The 19,028-nt window shown below is 36.7% G+C and overlaps 1 protein-coding gene across 5 annotated transcripts in view; it reads right to left on the reverse strand.

Moving 5' to 3' along the window:
* The window catches only part of FSD1L (fibronectin type III and SPRY domain containing 1 like), an 89,820-nt gene that overhangs the window by 57,261 nt on the left and 13,531 nt on the right, over positions 1–19,028 (reverse strand). For 3 of the 5 annotated variants that reach the window (XM_050761848.1, XM_050761845.1, XM_050761847.1), the window contains exons 2-4: positions 13,664–13,759; positions 9,602–9,733; positions 5,634–5,735 (exon numbers count right to left, since the gene is read on the reverse strand). In XM_050761848.1, the coding sequence (XP_050617805.1) occupies positions 5,634–5,735; positions 9,602–9,733; positions 13,664–13,759 (330 nt within the window). The other 2 variants (XM_050761849.1, XM_050761850.1) reach the window with 2 other exon arrangements.

The raw sequence follows: 19,028 nt of genomic DNA on the forward strand, positions 1-19,028 counted from the left end.
TCTAATTCTAGGTATTTACTATCAGGAAACTTGCCCAATAACAAAAGCCATCTTTTCCAACATCCTTTTACTATTATTTGGCCTCTTATCAGTTTTGTTTTATCTTATTTCCTAATTGGTTTCAAACCCAGAGAAATATTACAAATCACCCTCGCATAACCCAATGATATGAAGACCATTACCATTTTTTAAACTGACCACAATGATTCAATTTTGTGTCAAGTGTTACTAAATTTAATAAGGTGAAAATTTTTAGTGTGTGTGTGCACATATGCATGCATGCAAAGCTTTTATGGTATCACTTCATGTACCATGCTGTTTGTGAAAAACCAGGAAAGGAATAAATGAAAAGCCAGATAATGTAGGAAAAACTGTTGTCCATGCATTTACATCGAATATACCCAGCTGGTAAAACTGAAAACTCCCATGGCTCCACTTTCATTTAGGTTCAAATTGTACTGCATATATATTGTATACATGTAAGAGAGGTTTAAGAAGTTATTCTGAGCAATGATTAGAAGGCAGAGTTTCAAATTCTGAAGACATTTCTTTGAAAGGGCCCAATTTCAAGAAATGTCTTAAATTAGAAAATTTTTTTTTCTAGAATTCCTCTCTCTAAACAGAAAGGTATCCAAAAGATACACAACACTATACAGCTTCTAAGTTTCTATTCCTCTATTTCAAGAATGGTGACTTTTGTCAATTACAAAATTGGCAGAAAGGATTTCAATAGAAGATCTAAAGAGTGATGTTGAGTAAAGTAATATAACTAAGCTTCTTGGAAGCTTTTCAATAATATACAGTACCATAACCTGAAAATAAATCTAAACATTCATTGCAGCTTCTTCATAACTCACTACCTGGAATTATGGAGGCTCAAATAAATGTGTTGGCAACAGAGCAGTGGTAAATCTAGGAATCAGCTGGTACTAATTAAACAGATGTTTGACAAAATTCAGCATTACAATTCTACTTAAGGAAGTTTGGTCTCAGGTGACACCTTTCTATGGCTGATTAAAGAAATGGAATTGTAAGATTTAGTTTAAAAACAATTAAGAGATGGAGGGAATGAGGGAAGAGAGACAGAGAGGGAGAAAGGAAGGCACCATCTCTGATATGAATGCAGAGAAACTGTAATATGAGTACAAGTAGAAGTAATCGCAAACCAATCTTCATAACTGCCAATTAAATTTAAAGAAGTCAAACCAGATATTTTCCCAGTCACACAGAAAAAAGTTAACAGATCTTTTCCCAATCTCTTTTGTTCTTAATCTGTAACGGGTGAATATAGAAACTATTTTCTTCTGTGAATTTATTAAGCACTTTGAAGATAAAGTATCTTATTGTTTCTTTCTTCTTTAATGTCATCATTTCTCTTTTTATAGAAAGGGAGAGGGAAAAAGAACCTCAAAACATTATTTTCTTTTAGGCAAAAATAAGTCTTTGAAAAAAAAAAAAAACAGATTGCACACCAGTTAATTCCATACATTAGAAGTTTTGTATTTGGCAGACATATATTTATCTGTTCATAAAAGGAACTATTTTTCAAAAAACGATCATTTGAAAGAATCTGTCACAAAAGCCACAGTGAATAACTTGAAATACACTTTGAAATATAGTACTGCATGCAACTGTTTCATGATTAGACATATCTGTACAGGAGATTGCATTTCTGTAAGACACAAACACCAAGAAATGAAATTAAGGTGAAAACTACAATTTGACCTATGCTTAACAAATATTTAGATCTGTTTTTTTATATTGCCCTCAAAACTGAAACATTCATGCTTTTGTTGAAGGTCCTCTCCTCTCTCCTAACATTCTTAACTTCAGCCTACAGAGGGGGCTTCTGGCAGTATTTCTGCTTACTTGAAAGTACTGAGTGAGCTTCTACCCACTCCTCTTCTTGTTCACTCTTGCCAGTGGTCAGAGCCTAACACTCACTGGACAATATTCTGCAGGCGAATCATTCATTATGAGTGAGATGTGGGAAATACACTAAACCCATTCTCCCTCTTCAGCTGTGGTCAAAGGCAGACGACACTGTTCCCCTTTCACCTAACTGTACTTTTTATTCCATTACAGGGACCCCATGGGTAGGAAACTATTTTCTCCCTTCTAGTCTGACAACTGGAGTACATGTGGCATGATTGTGATGGCAAGTTAGTTACACTGACTTGGAAATTGTCAGCTCTTTCTATAGAGAGAATTCATGGTCTAAAGTCAGGGTGGGAATAGAAATACTAATTTTGGTAAAGGATCCAAGCAGTGTTCTGCAGGCCAGCTATTAGCAGAGAACCCACATTTGGTGGGATGTTGCCAATTTGCTAAGTCCAGGAATAAAGCTAAAGATCTGGATCCCATTTGCTGGTGATGCTTCTGCATAAATTAACTAACAACCAAACTTCTAGCAGTTAAAAAAAAAAAAAGTGAAAGTATGTTCTAAAATCTTTTTGCATTTGTGCTATTTGTATTTGTTTACTTTCAGAGAGTATAAAATGCTGGTAAATAGCATAGTTTCACATTCAGTTATCATGCTGAGATACTGCAATGTGATAATTTAAATATCAGAACTTAAAATACTTTTTTAAGATAATGGAAGTATGAAAAGACACTCGATTTTAGCCTATGCTATCTTTTTGTCCTCATGGGCCATTCACATTAATCTCATTTAAGCACTTTAATATGGGATATTCACAAACAGTATACCTTAAATGAATTTCTTTTTCCAGACATCTAACAATATACTGCTAGACTAATAATCTCCAAAGTCATCTCTCCCTGTTCACTCAGCAACTAGGTGTCTGAGGCAGGCCTGTAGTCCATGTAGCTGGCTAGGAAAGTGAACTTAGTTTTTTACTTGAAATCAAATTATTATCTGGACATATGAAGAAAATAATTGCAAGCAGCTCTCAGTTAAGCATTTTTCCTAAATGATAAGCCCAGATTTCTGGCTAGGAAACACTGACAGATACAGTAATGTGCCACATAACTACATTTCAGTCAATAATGGACTGCATATACAATGGTGGTCCCATAAAATTATAATGCTGTATTTTTATTATACCCTTTCTATGTTGAGATACACAAATACCACTGTATTGCAACTGCCTACAGTATTCAGTACAGTAACATGCTACACAGGTTTGCAGCATAGAAGCAACAAACTATACCATACAGCCGAGGTATGTAGTAGGCTATGCTATCTAGGTTTGTGCCATTATACTCTAATGTTCCCACAATGATGAAATCGCCTAATGATACATTTCTTAGAAGACATCCTCATCGTTAAGCGACACATGGTTGTAATTCATTTCACCACATCTCCAAATGGTTTAAGCTACTAAATAGTACTATAAACTGCTGCAAGACAAGACCCAAATAGTAAGAATAAGCAAAGTGGCATATTAAACCACAATGTGACTTATTTTATCAGAACCTTTCTAATTTATAATCTGTCAGGAACAAATTATAACAGAAACAAAGCTGGAAAGAATAAAGGACAGTGAAACAGAAAAGGGTAGCATTTGGGAGAAAGAAGACAGAAGAACTCTGAAAATGTCAACAGAAAGAGAAACATGGGAGAAATAAACTTTTATCATAGTTTCCCCAAGTTTCAGTCCCTCCTTAAATCAACTGGATTCAAGGCATTTTTGAGTATTAGTCTCCACATTCTATAGTTTTCCTGTCTTCTTCCTCACTCTCAGGCTGTCAGTTGGTAATTCTTACTGCTATGACTATGCCTGTCATTAACAACTGCCCTACTCCACTAAAAGGCTAATTTGTTGACAAGTAGAAAACAGAACGAAAAATACTGAAAATAATAGTAGTATCAAGTACAATAGTGAACAGGTTCTGAGAAATGATCTTGAATAGAGGACATTAACTCTTGTCATGAACTCTATGATGTTGATTTTGATGACTAAGACATCTTTTGCTTTCTGCATGTTTCTTAGCTATGTTCCAGACATTTAAGGTTATCACATGAATGCCCTCTAAGTAAGTGACATATCGTACTTTTTTTTTTTTTTTTTTTTTTCTTGAGGTGGAGTCTCGCTCTGTCTCCCGGACTGGAGTGCAGTGACACAATCTCGGTTCACTGCAAGCTCCACCTCCTGGGGTCATGCCATTCTCCTGCCTCAGCCTCCGAGTAGCTGGGACTACAGGTGCCCGACACCACACCCGGCTAATTTTTTTTTTTTTTTTGTATTTTAGTAGAGACGAGGTTTCACCGTGTTAGCCAGGATGGTCTCGATCTCCTGACCTCATGATCTGCCAGTCTCGGCCTCCCAAAGTGCTAGGATTACAGGCGTGAGCCACCGCGCCCGGACTGTTTTTTGTTTTTTAAGATAGGGTCTCGCTCTGTTGCCCAGGCTAGAGTATAGCAGCGTAATCACAGCTTGGTGCAGCTTCGACTTCCTAGGCTCAGACAATCCTCCCACCTCAGCCTCCAAATAGCTGGGAGTACAGGTGCACATCACCATGCCCGGCTAATTTTTTTGTGTATTTCGTACAGACAGGATCTCACCATGTTGCCCAGGCTGGCCTCAAACTCCTGGGCTCAAGCAAACCACCCACCTTGGCTTCCCATAGTGCTGGGATTCCAGGCATGAGCCACCACACCTGGCCAACATATCATACTTTTAAAGTACTTTTAAGTATGGTACATTTCCCTCATAATTCCTTATATAATAAGTCCACTTATGTGCATTAGTGTCTTTACAACTCACCTCCAAATTTAAAGATTAATTCATGCATTGGCTTACAGCAAAAGAACTTTTGTTTTGATTCATTTGTTTAAAAGAAGATATCCATGTTAAAGTTTAATTTTAATATCCAAAGATGTAAGGTGGCAAAGGTTACCTTCTCAAGGAAGTGTTTTCTACCTTCAAGTTCACAGAAAATCATAAAATGAAAACAATCACTAGGCATAAATCAATTATAAAGCTACCTTTCTAACACCAATGCAGCTCACTATATACTCCACAAAGGTGAAGTAAATAACATCAAACTCAAATTATCTTGATAACTACACAGTAATTTTTGCTAATTATATAGCTTAATTTCCAACTCTTTTCACATCATTTTAAAATATATTCTACATTTCTGGGTTTGATTTGACAAAATGGTAATCATTTAAAACGACCCTACTTAAAAGAATAATTAGAATTTAGAATTTACAATCACTTAAACACCAGGATCTAAGTTAAAACATTAGCAGGCTTCTTGCTCTACTCTTTACATTTTTATACTAAACATATCCCTTAAGTAAGGATCTACATTTCCATGTTTTAATAAAACATTCAATTACTTAAATCAAGCAGTGGGGGCATTCATCTGCAATAAGAAGTTACACAGTTACAGTGCTCATATGCATAAAGTGATAATGCTTTCCCAATCAGCTCATAGACGGAAACACAGAAACACTTTTTAAACATATTTGTTGATGACCCTAAAGACACACACTTCTAAGTGTTTGCTTTGGAATAAGCTAGCATTTTACTTATCAAGAAACCCCAAGCCTTTATTAGTATTAGAAATCAGTAAAGACATCCAAAACTAAAGAAAAACAAAAACGCCTTTTTAAAAATACAACTTTCCTTGTTAAGTGTATTAATGCAGTTTTTGTGTACCTTTGAAAATTCTTCAGGTTCCTTTATATCTAATGACCTTGTTGCAAATTCTAATAGTTCTTCAGAGTTCTCCAGGGCGTTATTACATTGACTAATCTGACTCTAGGAAAAAAATAAATAAATCATTAAAATGAAGTTTCCTATTGCCATCAGAATCTTAAATACATATTGTTATAATGAACTTACAAATAATTGTAATAGCAATAACAGAGGAAAAATATTTCAGTGAGCTATTGTAGCAAGATAATCAAGACAAGTTTTACATATATATAAAGAACTTGTTATATTTCTTTTATATATATATAAAACAAATTTTAATTATCTTAATACTTTGTACCTCTTTCCATAATTTATTGAAAACAGCTTAACTGCATACAGGGAAAGATATACTCATCCTTTAAAACAAAAAAGGACCTAAGCGAAGCTTAGTCAACTGGCATTAATTAAAAACTAGCAATTCAAGATACATAAAGAATATGGGACAAGTAGGAAGTATTTTTCTAAACCTAAATGGCAAAGTTCCTGCTCTAAAGATGAATGTTTGCAATTCAATTTTATCTAACAAACTGCAAGTTTTAAAAATGTTTCTATTGGCTGCTCCTAGCTCCCCTGTAACAATGCCAGAAGAACAAACTGTCCACATATATTCAAGCAGAAAGAATGTCCTGACAAACAACAGATATCAATGAGGTACTAGGAACTGAGAGGTAAGTGAAAAGGGAAAATATTACCAGCAGCACTGGAACATCACTCACACCAGGAATGGCTAGGGGGCTGATCGAAATGGATAACGCACACTCAATACGCAAGAGTTTTTGGTACTTGATGGGAAGAAGGAAAGGCAGGAGAAAAGACATGACCCATGGCCATTTTGGTGGCAGGTTTAATATGTGGTACGAGTTAGGGTGACAGAAATGTTGGCTAGTGGTAGATGAAGACCATTAGAGCTGCTCTGGTAAAGAAGTAAGGGGAGGGAAAAGGGAAGATTGGAGATTAAGCAACTGGATGCCTAAAGGCCATTCCAGAGTGGTGCTGTAAAGAAGGGTCTGGGTCCAAAACAGAACAGAATTCTGCACAGGATGAGTTTTCGGCTGGATCTTCAGAAGACGCTGAGTTGTCCTTTCTTCTACAGTGTTTTGTTTTTTAAATGAGTTCATTTCTTATTAGTATTTATTGAAATGTATGGAAACTTTATGAATAAACAAATTATCCTTGAATTATTTAAGTAGTACACCCCTTGCCCCCAAATATGAACAACAAATCTCAACCTGGGGAGTATGGACACGCTTCGGAGGGTATCTGATCCCTGGAAACTGTGCATGTACAGTGTGTATGTAAGACAGAAAGAGAACATACGTGTTTTTCCATAGCTTTTAGGTGCTCAAAGATATCTATAACTCAAATCAAAACACAAAAATTTGCACTTCTACACACCAATAATGAACAATCAAAGAAGGAAAATAAGAAAAAAATCCACTTATAATAGCATCAAAAAGAACAGCATACTTTGAAATAAACTTAACCAACGAGGCATGAGACCTATACACCCAAAACTACAAAACAATGCTAAAAGAAATATACAACAAAAATAAAGGGAAAGATACTCACGTTCATAGACTGGAACATTTAATATTGTTAAACTGTCCATACTACCCAAAACAATCTATAAATTCAATGTAATCACTGTCAAAATCCCAAGACTTTTTTTTGTAGGAATAGAAAAAATACATATAAAATTCACGTAGAATCTCAAGGGACCCTGAATTGCACAAACAATTTTGAAACAGAAAAAAGTTGAATGCCTCAACACTCCTGGTTTCAAAATATCTTACAAAACTATAGGACCCCAAACTATGTGGTACTGGCATAAAGACAGATACACAGACCAATGGAACAAAACAGACAGCCCTGAAATTACCCTTCACATATATGATCGAATGATCTTTGACATAGGTACCAAGGTTGAACAATAGGGACAGGACACTCTCTTCAACAAATGGTGCTAGGAAAACTGAATATCCATAAGCAAAAAAATAAAGTAGGTCCCTTACTTAACACCACATGCAAAAATTAACTAAAAATGGATTGAAGACCTAAACATAAGCTCTAAAGCTCCTAGAAGGAGACATACAGGAAAAGCTTCATAACACTGTGTTTGTCAATGATTTCCTGGATATGACAATGAAAGCAAAAATAGACAAATGAGATGACGTAAAACTTGAAAACTTCTCCATATCAAATGGAACAACCAACAGAGTAAAAAAGCAGCCTACAAAATGGGGGGGGGACTGAAAATCATATACCTGATAAGGAGTTAATATCCAGAATGTATAGAAAACTGCTGCAACTTAACAACCACAAAAACCCTACAAGTAACCCAATTAAAAGATAGCCAAAGAACCTGAATAGACATTTCTCTAAAGAAAATACACTGATGGCCAACAAACACATGAAAAGATGGTTAACATCACTAGTCACTAGGGAAATGCAAAGCCAAACCGTAATGAAATAGCATGTCATACCCATTATGATGGCCACTATCAAAAAAAACCCAGAAGATAAGAAGCATTGGCAAGCGTGTGAAGAAACTGGAACCCTTGGGCTGGTAGGAATGTAAAATAGTGCAGCCACTATGGAAAACATTATATAGAGGGTCCTCAGAAAACCAAATAGAGAATTACCACATGATTCAGCAATCCTACTTCTAAGTATACATATCCAAAAGAATTGAAAACAGAATCTCAAAGAGATATTTAAACTCCCACGTTCATTGCGCCATTATTCACAATAGCTAAGACATGTAAGCTGCCCAAATGTCCATAGACATATAAACGGATAAAGAAAATGTGGCTGCCGGGCGCGGTGGCTCAAGCCTGTAATCCCAGCACTTTGGGAGGCTGAGACGGGCGGATCACAAGGTCAGGAGATCGAGACCATCCTGGCTAACACGGTGAAACCCCGTCTCTACTAAAAAATACAAAAAACTAGCCGGGCGAGGTGGCGGGCGCCTGTGGTCCCAGCTACTCCAGAGGCTGAGGCAGGAGAATGGTGTAAACCCGGGAGGCGGAGCTTGCAGTGAGCTGAGATCCGGCCACTGCACCCCAGCCTGGGCGACAGAGCCAGACTCAGTCTCAAAAAAAAAAAAAAAGAAAGAAAATGTGGCATATACATGAGTAGAATATTATTCAACCACAAAAAAGGAGGAAATCCTAGACATGCTATAATATGAATAAATCTTGAGGACATTATGCTGAGTGGAAATAAGTCACAAAAGGACAAATGCTATGATTCCACTTATGAGACATGTAGAGTAGTCATGGAAACAGAAAATAATATGATGATTGCCAGGAGCTAGTAAGAAAGGGAAATGAGTTGTTGATCAAGGGACATAGTTTCACTTGCACAAGATGAAAAAATTCTAGAGATCTGTTATACAAAAATGTGAATATATTTAACACCATCAAATTGTACACTGTACAGTTTAAAATGGTTAAGAGAATTGGCCAGACACAGTGGCTCACACCTGTAATCCCAACACTTTGGGAGGCCAAGACAAGTGGATCACCTGAGGTCAGGAGTTTGAGACCAGCCTGGCCAACATGGTGAAACCCCGCCTCTACTAAAAATACAAAAATTAGCTAGACGTGGTGGTGGGCACCTGTAATCCCAGCTACTTGGGAGGCTGAGGCAGGAGAATCACTTGAACCTGGGAGGCGAGGTTGCAGTGAACCAAGATCACTCCGGCCTGGGTGACAGAGCCAGACTTTGTCTCAAAAAAAAAAAAAAAAAAAAAAAAGGTTAAAAGAATAAATTGGTTTTTTTAAAACCATAATTTTAGAATACTTATGGCCAAAACAAAAAACCATATTCTTCAAGGTATACTAAGAAATTCACTAATCTTTGCTTACCATAAATCAAGCATTAAATAGACTAAAATTATCCATATTTTAACAGTTGTATGATCTCACCTGTAACTCTTGGGATTTACGAGCTTGTTCCTGCTTGATACAGTTAATCATACTTTCTTTTACTTCATCCAGTATAGAGTATAAACTATCAAATTCTTCATCTAACTCTGATAGTATGTTGGACGAATTTTCCTGTTTAAAAAACAAAACAAAACAATTTTACTGAAGAGCTATCAAACATTTAAAAACTAAAAGGTATGCCCAAAAGAGAGAATAAATTTATATTATAAACTATATTGGCCTAATATAAAAATAACATAATTCTAATATTTGACTTAAGGCTTTCAAAAGAGATAAATGCAACAAACTGCCTGCTAATGCTAACAGTACTGTTTCAGCTATACTATCAGTTAAGTTGCCTTTTATGGACTAGTCCCATACGCTCTTCACTTTACTGTTTCCACAGGACAACATGAAAGGATGTTTGAAGATTCCCAACTTTGTCCAGACCTTCAGTCTCTCAGGCAGACTTTAAGCCAGTGGTTTTTAACCTCTGGTGCTTATCAGAATCACTGGTGAGGTATTTTAATAAAATATTCCAGAGATTTTAATTCAGTAATTCTGAGGAACACTTTGCACAAACAGAAATGAGGCAGATTTTGTCTAAATTTTAAAATCTTTCAAGGTCTCTAAAACACTGCATTTATATAAGATAAACAGAAATTTAAAGACTAAGCAATTATTTATTGGATCCTAAGATATTTATCAAATATTGAATCATCTAATGACTAGAATTTGTATTCAAATCCTGTATTTTATTAATTAAAATACAGGTAAGTTACTTGCCCAAAGCCACACTAGTAACTATGTTACTAGTAACATGGTCAATAAGGCATTTCAAGTCTCTTGACTTCTCAGAGTTCCCCATTGCGTCCATAAGCAAGATGCTGCTACCTCAACAAAAAATAAATTAAATTATTTGTAAAATCCCTAGATAAGCAATATCCACACTTGCAACAAATATGAGATAGAAGAAATTCTCTTAAGACATTTTTCAACTTGGATGAATCATTCAATTAAGAGAAGCGAACTGGCACTAAGAGAACTAATATATACAATCTATTATAATATTATGTCCAAACTTTTGCTTATAATGTTTATAAAAACTAGACACCTCACTGGCACCTCACCAAAGGTGGTGGTAATCATTTTACTAGTCTATTTACAATGGTAAGAACAACTACAGAAGTGGAATGTGCAGTCCGGAAGGGAAAAGACCTAACTCAAATCCCACACTAGCCACTCAGTAACAGCATGACCTTGTACAAGGCACTTAAATTCCTAGACCTCAGTTTATTCATTCATAAAAAAGAAATAGACTATTTTCCTCTCAATCACCAGATGGCATCTTGTTGCCTTTTGCCTACTACTAAGCCCCCATCTTCAGCAACAAGGGCGTAGTTTAATTCCCCCACTACTTTTTTTCTAACATTAAGGTAGAATTCAAAAATTTATCAACCAGAAGAATGGTTTGAGCTAGATCTACATAAGATCTCTCTTTCCAGATATCAAATGTGATGATTCTCTTGTCCACAGATCAGGAGCTTTACAGTCATTAGCTTTATGCTTATCTAAAGAAAGCTGATTCACCAATTTTCCAATAAAATCGTTCAAGACAGCTAAAATAATGATTTTTTTTTCTTTTTTTCTTTTCTTTTTTTTTTTTTAGAGACAGAGTCTTGCTCTATCAACCCAGGCTGGAGTGCAGTGGCACGATCTCGGCTCACTGCAACCTCCACCTCCTGGGTACAAGCGATTCTCCTGCCTCAGCCTCTCAACTAGCTAAGATTACAGGCGCCCACCACCACCAGCTAATTCTTTTATTTTTAGTGAAGATGGGGTTTCACAATGTTGGCCAGGCTGATCTTGAACTCCTAACTTCAGGTGATCCACCCAACTCGGCCTCTCATGAATGTTCTTTTTGCTAAAGATTATTTTGGTTATTCTGGGTCTTTTGTATTTCTATATACATTTTAGGATTTTTTCTATTTCTGTGGAAAATGACACTGGTATTTGGATAGAGATTACAATGAATCTGTAGATTACTTTGGGTAGTACAAATATTTTAACAATGTTAATTCTTCTAATCCACAAACATGGGATATTTTTCCATTCATTTATGTCTTCTTAAATTTCTTTCATCACTGTTTTATAGCTTTCAGTATACAGATCTTCCATTTCCTTAGGTAAATTTATTCCTTTTTTTTTATGCTACAGTAAATGGGATTGTTTTCTTATTTTCTTTTTGAAATAGTTCGTTTTTCGTGTATAGAATACTGATTTTTGTGCATCGATATTGCATTCTGTAACTTTACTGAATTTATCAGTTCTAATAGTTTTCTGGTAGAGTCTTTAGAGTTTTCTAAAGACTAAGGCAGGAGAATCGCTTGAACCTGGGAAGCAGAAGTTGCAGTGAGTCGAGACTGCGACATTGCAATCCAGCCTGGGTGACAGAACAAGTCTTTGTCTCAAAAAAAAAAAAAAAAGAAAAAAGTGGTGAGAGTAAACATCTTTGTCTTGTTCCTGACTTTACAGAAAAAGCTTTTGACTTCTCACCTTTGATAAGATGGTAGCCATGAGACTGCTATTATACATATGGCCTTTACAGTGTTGTGGTACATTCCTTCTATACCCAATTTGTTGAGAGTTTTTATCATGAAAGGATGTTCAATTTTGTCAAATTATTTTTCTGCATCTACTGAGATAACCATACACTTTTTTTTTTGTCTTTAGTTTTGTTAATATGGTATATCACATTTATTGACTTCTGTTGAACCATCCTTGCATCCCAGGCATGAAACCTACTGGATCATGGTAAATGATCTTTTTAATGTGCTACTGAATTCAGTTTGCTAATATTTTATTGAGAATTTTTGCATCTATGTTGATTAGGAATATTGGCCTGTAGTTCTCTCTTTTGTAGTATCCCTGGTTTGGCTTCATTATTGGGGTAATGTTGAATTTGTAAAATGGATTTGGAAGTACTCCCTCCTCTTTGATTTTTTTGGAAGAGGCTGAGAAGAACTGATAGTAGTTCTTTAAATATTTGGTAGAATTCAGCGATAAAACCACCAGGTTGCAGGCTTTTCCTTGATGGAAGACTTTATTGTGGATTCAATTTCCTTATTCATTATTGACCTATTCATATTTTCTATTTCTTTCTGATTCAGTCTTGGTAGATTTTACGTTTCTAGCAACCAGATTATCTTGAGTTCTCTCTTCCACAATCAGTATGTCACTACTTACAACATAAATTATCTCCCCAAACCTGGAACTATTTTCTTAAGTATTCCTCTCCCTCCTCAATGGGCCCTTTACCTTTTATTTAATTTCATCTGCTTCTACAAGTAGACCCCTTACCAATAACGTTTTCTTTTCTTTTTGAGACACAGTCTCGTTCTATCATCCAGGCTGGAGTGCAGTGGCACAATCACTGCTCACTGCAGCCTGGACCTCCTAGGCTCAAACGATCCTCCTACCTCAGCCTCCTGGGTAACTGGGACTACATGTGTATGCCACCACACCCAGCTAATTTTTTTAAAATTTTATTTATTTATTTATCTATTTATTTATTTATTTATGGTAGAGATGGAGTCTTGCCATGTTGCCCAGGCTGGTTTCAAACTCCTGTGCTCAACCTATCAACCTGCATCAGCCTCCCAAAGTGCTGGGATTACAGGCATGAGCCATCACATGTGGCCAACATTTTTCTTCCATTGTTGATTGCAAAAGAAATGTTTTACTTGCCAGTACTTTTGAAAAAGTACAAATTGCTCTTAATTTGTATTAGAAAAAATGTCAAATGGAAAAGGACTAAAGTGAGCACTCTGGTATTCCCTAACAACTACTATTCCAGAGTTTTCCTTTTCTCTTACTATTTTGATTTTTCCATGGACAAAACAGGAATTGCAATGAAAACATTTTTACTTTATCTGCTATTTTAAAACCCTGCTCTCACCTCCATTAGTTTATAACCCAAAGTTCATAGAGTATATTTGTACTTCAGATTTGACTCATTAGTTGTGACGTATTTATATAAAATTTTTCATAAAAAAATCATACCTGAACTCCTTTTAGTGTATGATTTAGTGTATCAATGAAGTTCTGAATTTCATCATTTTTATTTGCCAGAGTTGAAATGATCCTCTGTAGAGCTTCCTAGAATTAAGAAAAACATTAAAACACTATATTTCAATGAAAGAGTTATAAAACTCATTAACAAGCATTCTCTAAACAAACTTTATGTAAGAGTACAACAAATAGGAGCAATGTAAAATTTCTCATTGTTCAAAACTTCCAAAGGCTTATAATTAGAAAAGATGGGGTATATATTTGTACTGTATTAAGCCCTCTTATTCCTAATATACAACTTAATCCCCATGATACTTTTCAGATTGAAACTGATCAGTTTAACTTAATACCAATAGAATTATTTTAGGTCATCAGCCATGGCAATGGAATAGAGCAAAATCTTTAAATGATGTAAAAACAAATGGAAAGGGAATACAACATCAGGATCCAAGGAATAAAAGCAAGGAGACATAAATTCATCAACATTTTATTTATTTACAAAAATAAACACATTTTAGAGATATGAAACTAGATAATAAATGTGCATTTAGAATGACAACATTCATTCCAATGTTTACAGATGCCGTAGAACCATAATAAATCAAGCAATTTTAGTAGCAAATAGCTGAGACTTTGATAATGCTTCCTATTTAAATAAAATAAAACATTTGGTTAATTTTCTCTCTGGTTCGGTGCTATCCAATAAAATTTTCCACTGTGATGGAAATGTCCTATAAATGTGCTGCCCAATATGGCAGCCACCAGCCACACACAGTTAATGAAGTCTTGAAATGTGACTAGAACTGAGGAACTAAATTTAATTTTTCCAACTGTAATTAATTAATTTAAGTTTATATAGCCAAATGTAACCAATGCTATCATATTGGACAGCACAAGTCTAGCTGCAGTAACTACTCATTGGTAGCAATAGCAAAAACCAAACAAGGTTATTTATAGTCTCAGAAAAAAATCAAATGCAAGTACTTTAATACTTCGTAATTTTCTCAGAAGCACAGGACTTTTTTCTGTAAGTACCTATGAGCTTAAATGTTTTAATAAAGCCTATAAGACTTTGTGAAATAAAGGTTCTCCTAAAAAATATAATCAGATATCGATAAAGGGTTATACATAAGGAGCCCAGGAAATAGTCTGAAGGGAGGTAACATCTTTTTTTTTAAGTTTTTTTTCTCGAGACAGAGTTTTTTGCTCTTGTCTCCCAGGCTGGAGGGCAATGGCGTGACCTCGGCTCACTGCAACCTCCACCTCCTGGGTTCAAGCAATTCTCCTGCCTCAGCCTCTCGAGTAGCTGTAATTACAGGTGCCTGCCACCATGGCTCAGCCACTTTTTGCATTTTTAGTAGAGACAGGGCTTCACCACGTTGGCCAGGCTGGTCTCAAACTCTTGACCTCAGGAGATCCACCTGCCTCAGCCTCCCAAAGTGCTGGGATTGCAGGTGTAAGCCACCATACCTGGCAACATTTTATACAAATGTTCACAAAGCATTTTAGTAGTGAAAAAAAATTTTTTTTCTTTGAGACTAAGTTTCGCTCTTGTTGCCCAGGCTGGAGTGCAATGGCAGGATCTTGGTTCACTGCAACCTCCACCTCTCAGGTTCAAGCGATTCTCCTGCCTCAGCCTCCCAAGCAGCTGGGATTACAGGTGTGCACCACCATGCCCAGCTAATTCTTGTATTTTTAGTAGAGACGGGGTTTCATCATGTTGGCCAGGCTGGTTTTGAACTCCTGACCTCAGGTGATCCACCTGCCTCGGCCTCCCAAAGTGCTGGGATTACAGGCATGAGCCACTGCACCCGGCTGAAAATTTTTAATTTAACAGTAACAGTTCTCCTTTGAGTCTCAAAATTCCTGGAGATAAGGAGGTTTTTATTATCATCCCTGGGGCTGCCTAAGGGTTCTCTGTTTTATTCACTTACACTATTTCTTCCCACTGTCACTACTGTTGGTATTTTAATATAATAACACAATGAAGTTATACTGTGAAAGAAGACCAATGAAGACCGAGAATTAAGTGTTTATCCTGCCAATACTCTTCCCAAGAACTGGTGCACCAAGACTTGGGGGAGGGGTGGACGCAGTTGGAGAAGCAACAGAGGTAATACAGAAATGGAGAAGAGGTCAAAGGACTTAAATCTTCCAAGTACTCACCCAAGGTAGGCTCAGTACTTTTTTCTTTCTTTTTTTGTTTTTGTTTTTGTTTTTTTGCTTTTTGTTTTTTTGAGACAGTCTCACTGTCAACCAGGCTGGAGTGCAGTGACGCAATCTTGGTTCACTGCAACCTCACATCCCAGGTTCAAGCAATTCTCCTGCCTCCATCTCCTGAGTAGCTAGGATTATAAGCATGTGCCACCACACCCAGCTAATTTTTATATTTTTAGTAGAGACAGGGTTTCGCCATGTTGCCTAGGCTGGTCTCGAACTTCTGGCCTCAAGTGATCTGCCTGCCTCAGCTTCCCAAAGTGCTGGGATTACAGGCGCCACTGCATCCAGCCTCAATACATATTTATTATTTTATTTATTTATTTATTTATTTTTTGAGATGGATTCTCACTCTGTCGCCCAGGCTGGAGTGCAATGGCGCCATCTCGGCTCACTGCAACCTCCACCCACAGGTTCAAGTGATTCTCCTGTCTCAGCCTCCTGAGTAGCTGGGATTATAGACATGAGCCACCATGCCCAGCTAATTTTTATATTTTTAGTAGAGACAGGGTTTTGCCATGGTGGCCAGGCTGGTCTCAAACTCCTGACCTCAGGTGATCCACCTGCCTTGGCCTCCCAAAGTGCTGGGATTACAGCCTTGAGCCACCATGCCCAGCTCAATACATATTTAAAAGCAATACAATGGAATAGTAAAAACAGGTCTGTACAATACTCAGACTTTATAGTAGGTTCAGTTAATAAGACAGGGCTGTTTCTGGCTAATGAACTGAATCTGCCTCCCCTTCTATCCCTCAAAATGGCAGAGTTACATCCGTATTGTGCAGATGAGAAAACGGAGATTCAAAGTAACACTGCTAGTAAGTTAAAAATGATCTATGTCCAAAGCCCATGGTCTTAACTACTTTGGGATACTGCCTCTAAATCCAATCAATTAGCCCATCATATGGTCTACTCATACAATACAGTACATATTCTTTAAATATCTTATTTGCCAAGAGTTTTCAATGACAGAGAACTGCTGGAATTTTCATAGTAGAGAATCACAGCTTGATTCACTGGGAGGCACATCTAATGAACTTCAGAGAAAAGTTGATAACATTCTACCAGAACAAGAGTAGAAGAATCTTCTGAAAAGATCACCTTCTATGAAAAAGAGGAGCCAGGCCCAATGAATTCAACCCAGTAACAAAATTTCAATCACCATGATATAAGTGAGTTCAATAAAAGCTGAAAAAAGGCCAGGCACAGTGGCTCACACCTGTAATCCCAACACTTTGGGAAGCTAAGGCAGGCAGATCACTTAAGGTCAGGAGTTCAAAACCAGCCTGGCCAACATAGTGAAACTCCTCTCTACTAAAATTATAAAAATTAGCCAGGTGTGGTGGTGTGCACCTGTAATCCCAGCTACTCAGGAGGCTGAGGCAGGAGAATCACTTGAACCCAGGAGGTGGAGGCTGCAGTGAGTCGAGATCTCACCACTGCACTCCAGCCTGGGCAACAGAGCAAGATTTTGTCTCAAAAAAAAAAAAAAAAAAAAAAAAAAAACTGTCAGGCACAGTGGCTCATGCCTGTAACCTCAGCACTTTGGGAGGCTGAGACGGGTGGATCGCCTGAGGTCAGAAGTTCGAAACCAGCCTGGCCAACAAGGCGAAACCCTGTCTCTACTAAAAATACAAAAATTAGGCAGGCGTGGTGGTAGGCGCCTGTAATCCCAGCTACTCAGGAGGCTGAGTCAAGAAAATTGCTTGAACCCGGGAGGTAGAGGTTGCAGTGAGTCGAGATCACACCACTACATTCCAGCCTGGGTGACAGAGCAAGATTCCGTCTCAAAAAAAAAAAAAAAAAAAAAAAACTCAAAAAAACTTTCCACCAAAAAAATTATAAAACATTGGTACCAAAAAAAAAAAAAAAAAAAAAAAAAAAGGCAGACATAGAGCAAAAAATAAAATATCCTTAGCATAGCTTCCCATCTATGTATTTTTTTTTTGGTCTAAGTTTAGTAGCAAGCTTTGCATTTCAGAAATTATATAGCAAAAATCTGGAGATAGTTGTAGTTTATGGCCCCAACTAGGTAAGACCTGAGCTCCAAAGATTTTAATGAGAAACCTTTTTTTTTTTTTTTTTTTTTTTTTTTTTTGAGGCTCTGTCACACGGGTGGGAGTGCAGTGACACAATTGCAGCTCACTGCAGCCTCAACCTCTTGGGCTCAAGCCATATCCACCTGCCTCATTGTTTGATTTTTTGTAGAGACGAGGTCTCACTATGTTGCCCAGGCTGGTCTCAAACTTCTGGGCTCCAGCAATTCTCCCACCTCAGCCTCCTGAAGTTACAGGCATGATCCCTGCTCCCAGCTAAAGCCTACCTTTTTAATGTTCCTGTTTTTTACTGAGTACAGTCCAAGACATCTAAATGCTCTAATTTTGAATCAGATCTTCAGGTTAAATCCTCTGCTCCTTTAAGAGCTACCAACCTGCTGCAAGTTAACAGACTGGTCCAGTAGTGACGTTAGAGATCAGAAAACAGGCTTTACCAACTGTAACGTTTTCATTCTCCTTAAAGCAGTACTGTCCAATATAAATATAGTAGGAGCCAATAGCAGCCACATCAAAAAAGTAAAGGAAAAACAGGAGAAATTAATTTTAATATTTAATAGATTCAAAATACATCATCATTTCAACATGTAGTCAATATTTAACAATTAATGAGTTTTTCTTTTTTTTGGTACTGAGTCTTCAAAATTCAGTTTGTATTTTACACTTATGCATATCTCAATTCAAAACTGGCCACATTTCAAGTGCTCAAAAACCACATTATGGCTAGAAGCTACCATCCTGGAAAATACAGACTTAAGAGGTCTATGTCATCCAAACAGACCATATATTTCTAAGAGTGGAAATAGGGCAGAGATCCTCTATTAATCTTATTAATTTGCAATTAAAAATAAATGACCTAAAAGCTTTCTGAACTTTTTCTTGGAAGACCAGAATTTCTTTATGTGCTTATGTTATGCCAGATTCTTGAATTATAATAACTATATGTGGATATAAGTTAAAACATTACAACCAACTTCCTTTATCAGAATTTTGCTAATTTCTCAGTTTTTAATTTACATTAATATTAACTCTAGAAAGTGAAAGACATTTTAAAATTACCAACTCTCAAAATAAATTGGTGCATA

This window comes from Macaca thibetana, chromosome 15 (assembly GCF_024542745.1).
Source record: "Macaca thibetana thibetana isolate TM-01 chromosome 15, ASM2454274v1, whole genome shotgun sequence".
NCBI classification, from domain to species: Eukaryota; Metazoa; Chordata; class Mammalia; order Primates; family Cercopithecidae; genus Macaca; species Macaca thibetana.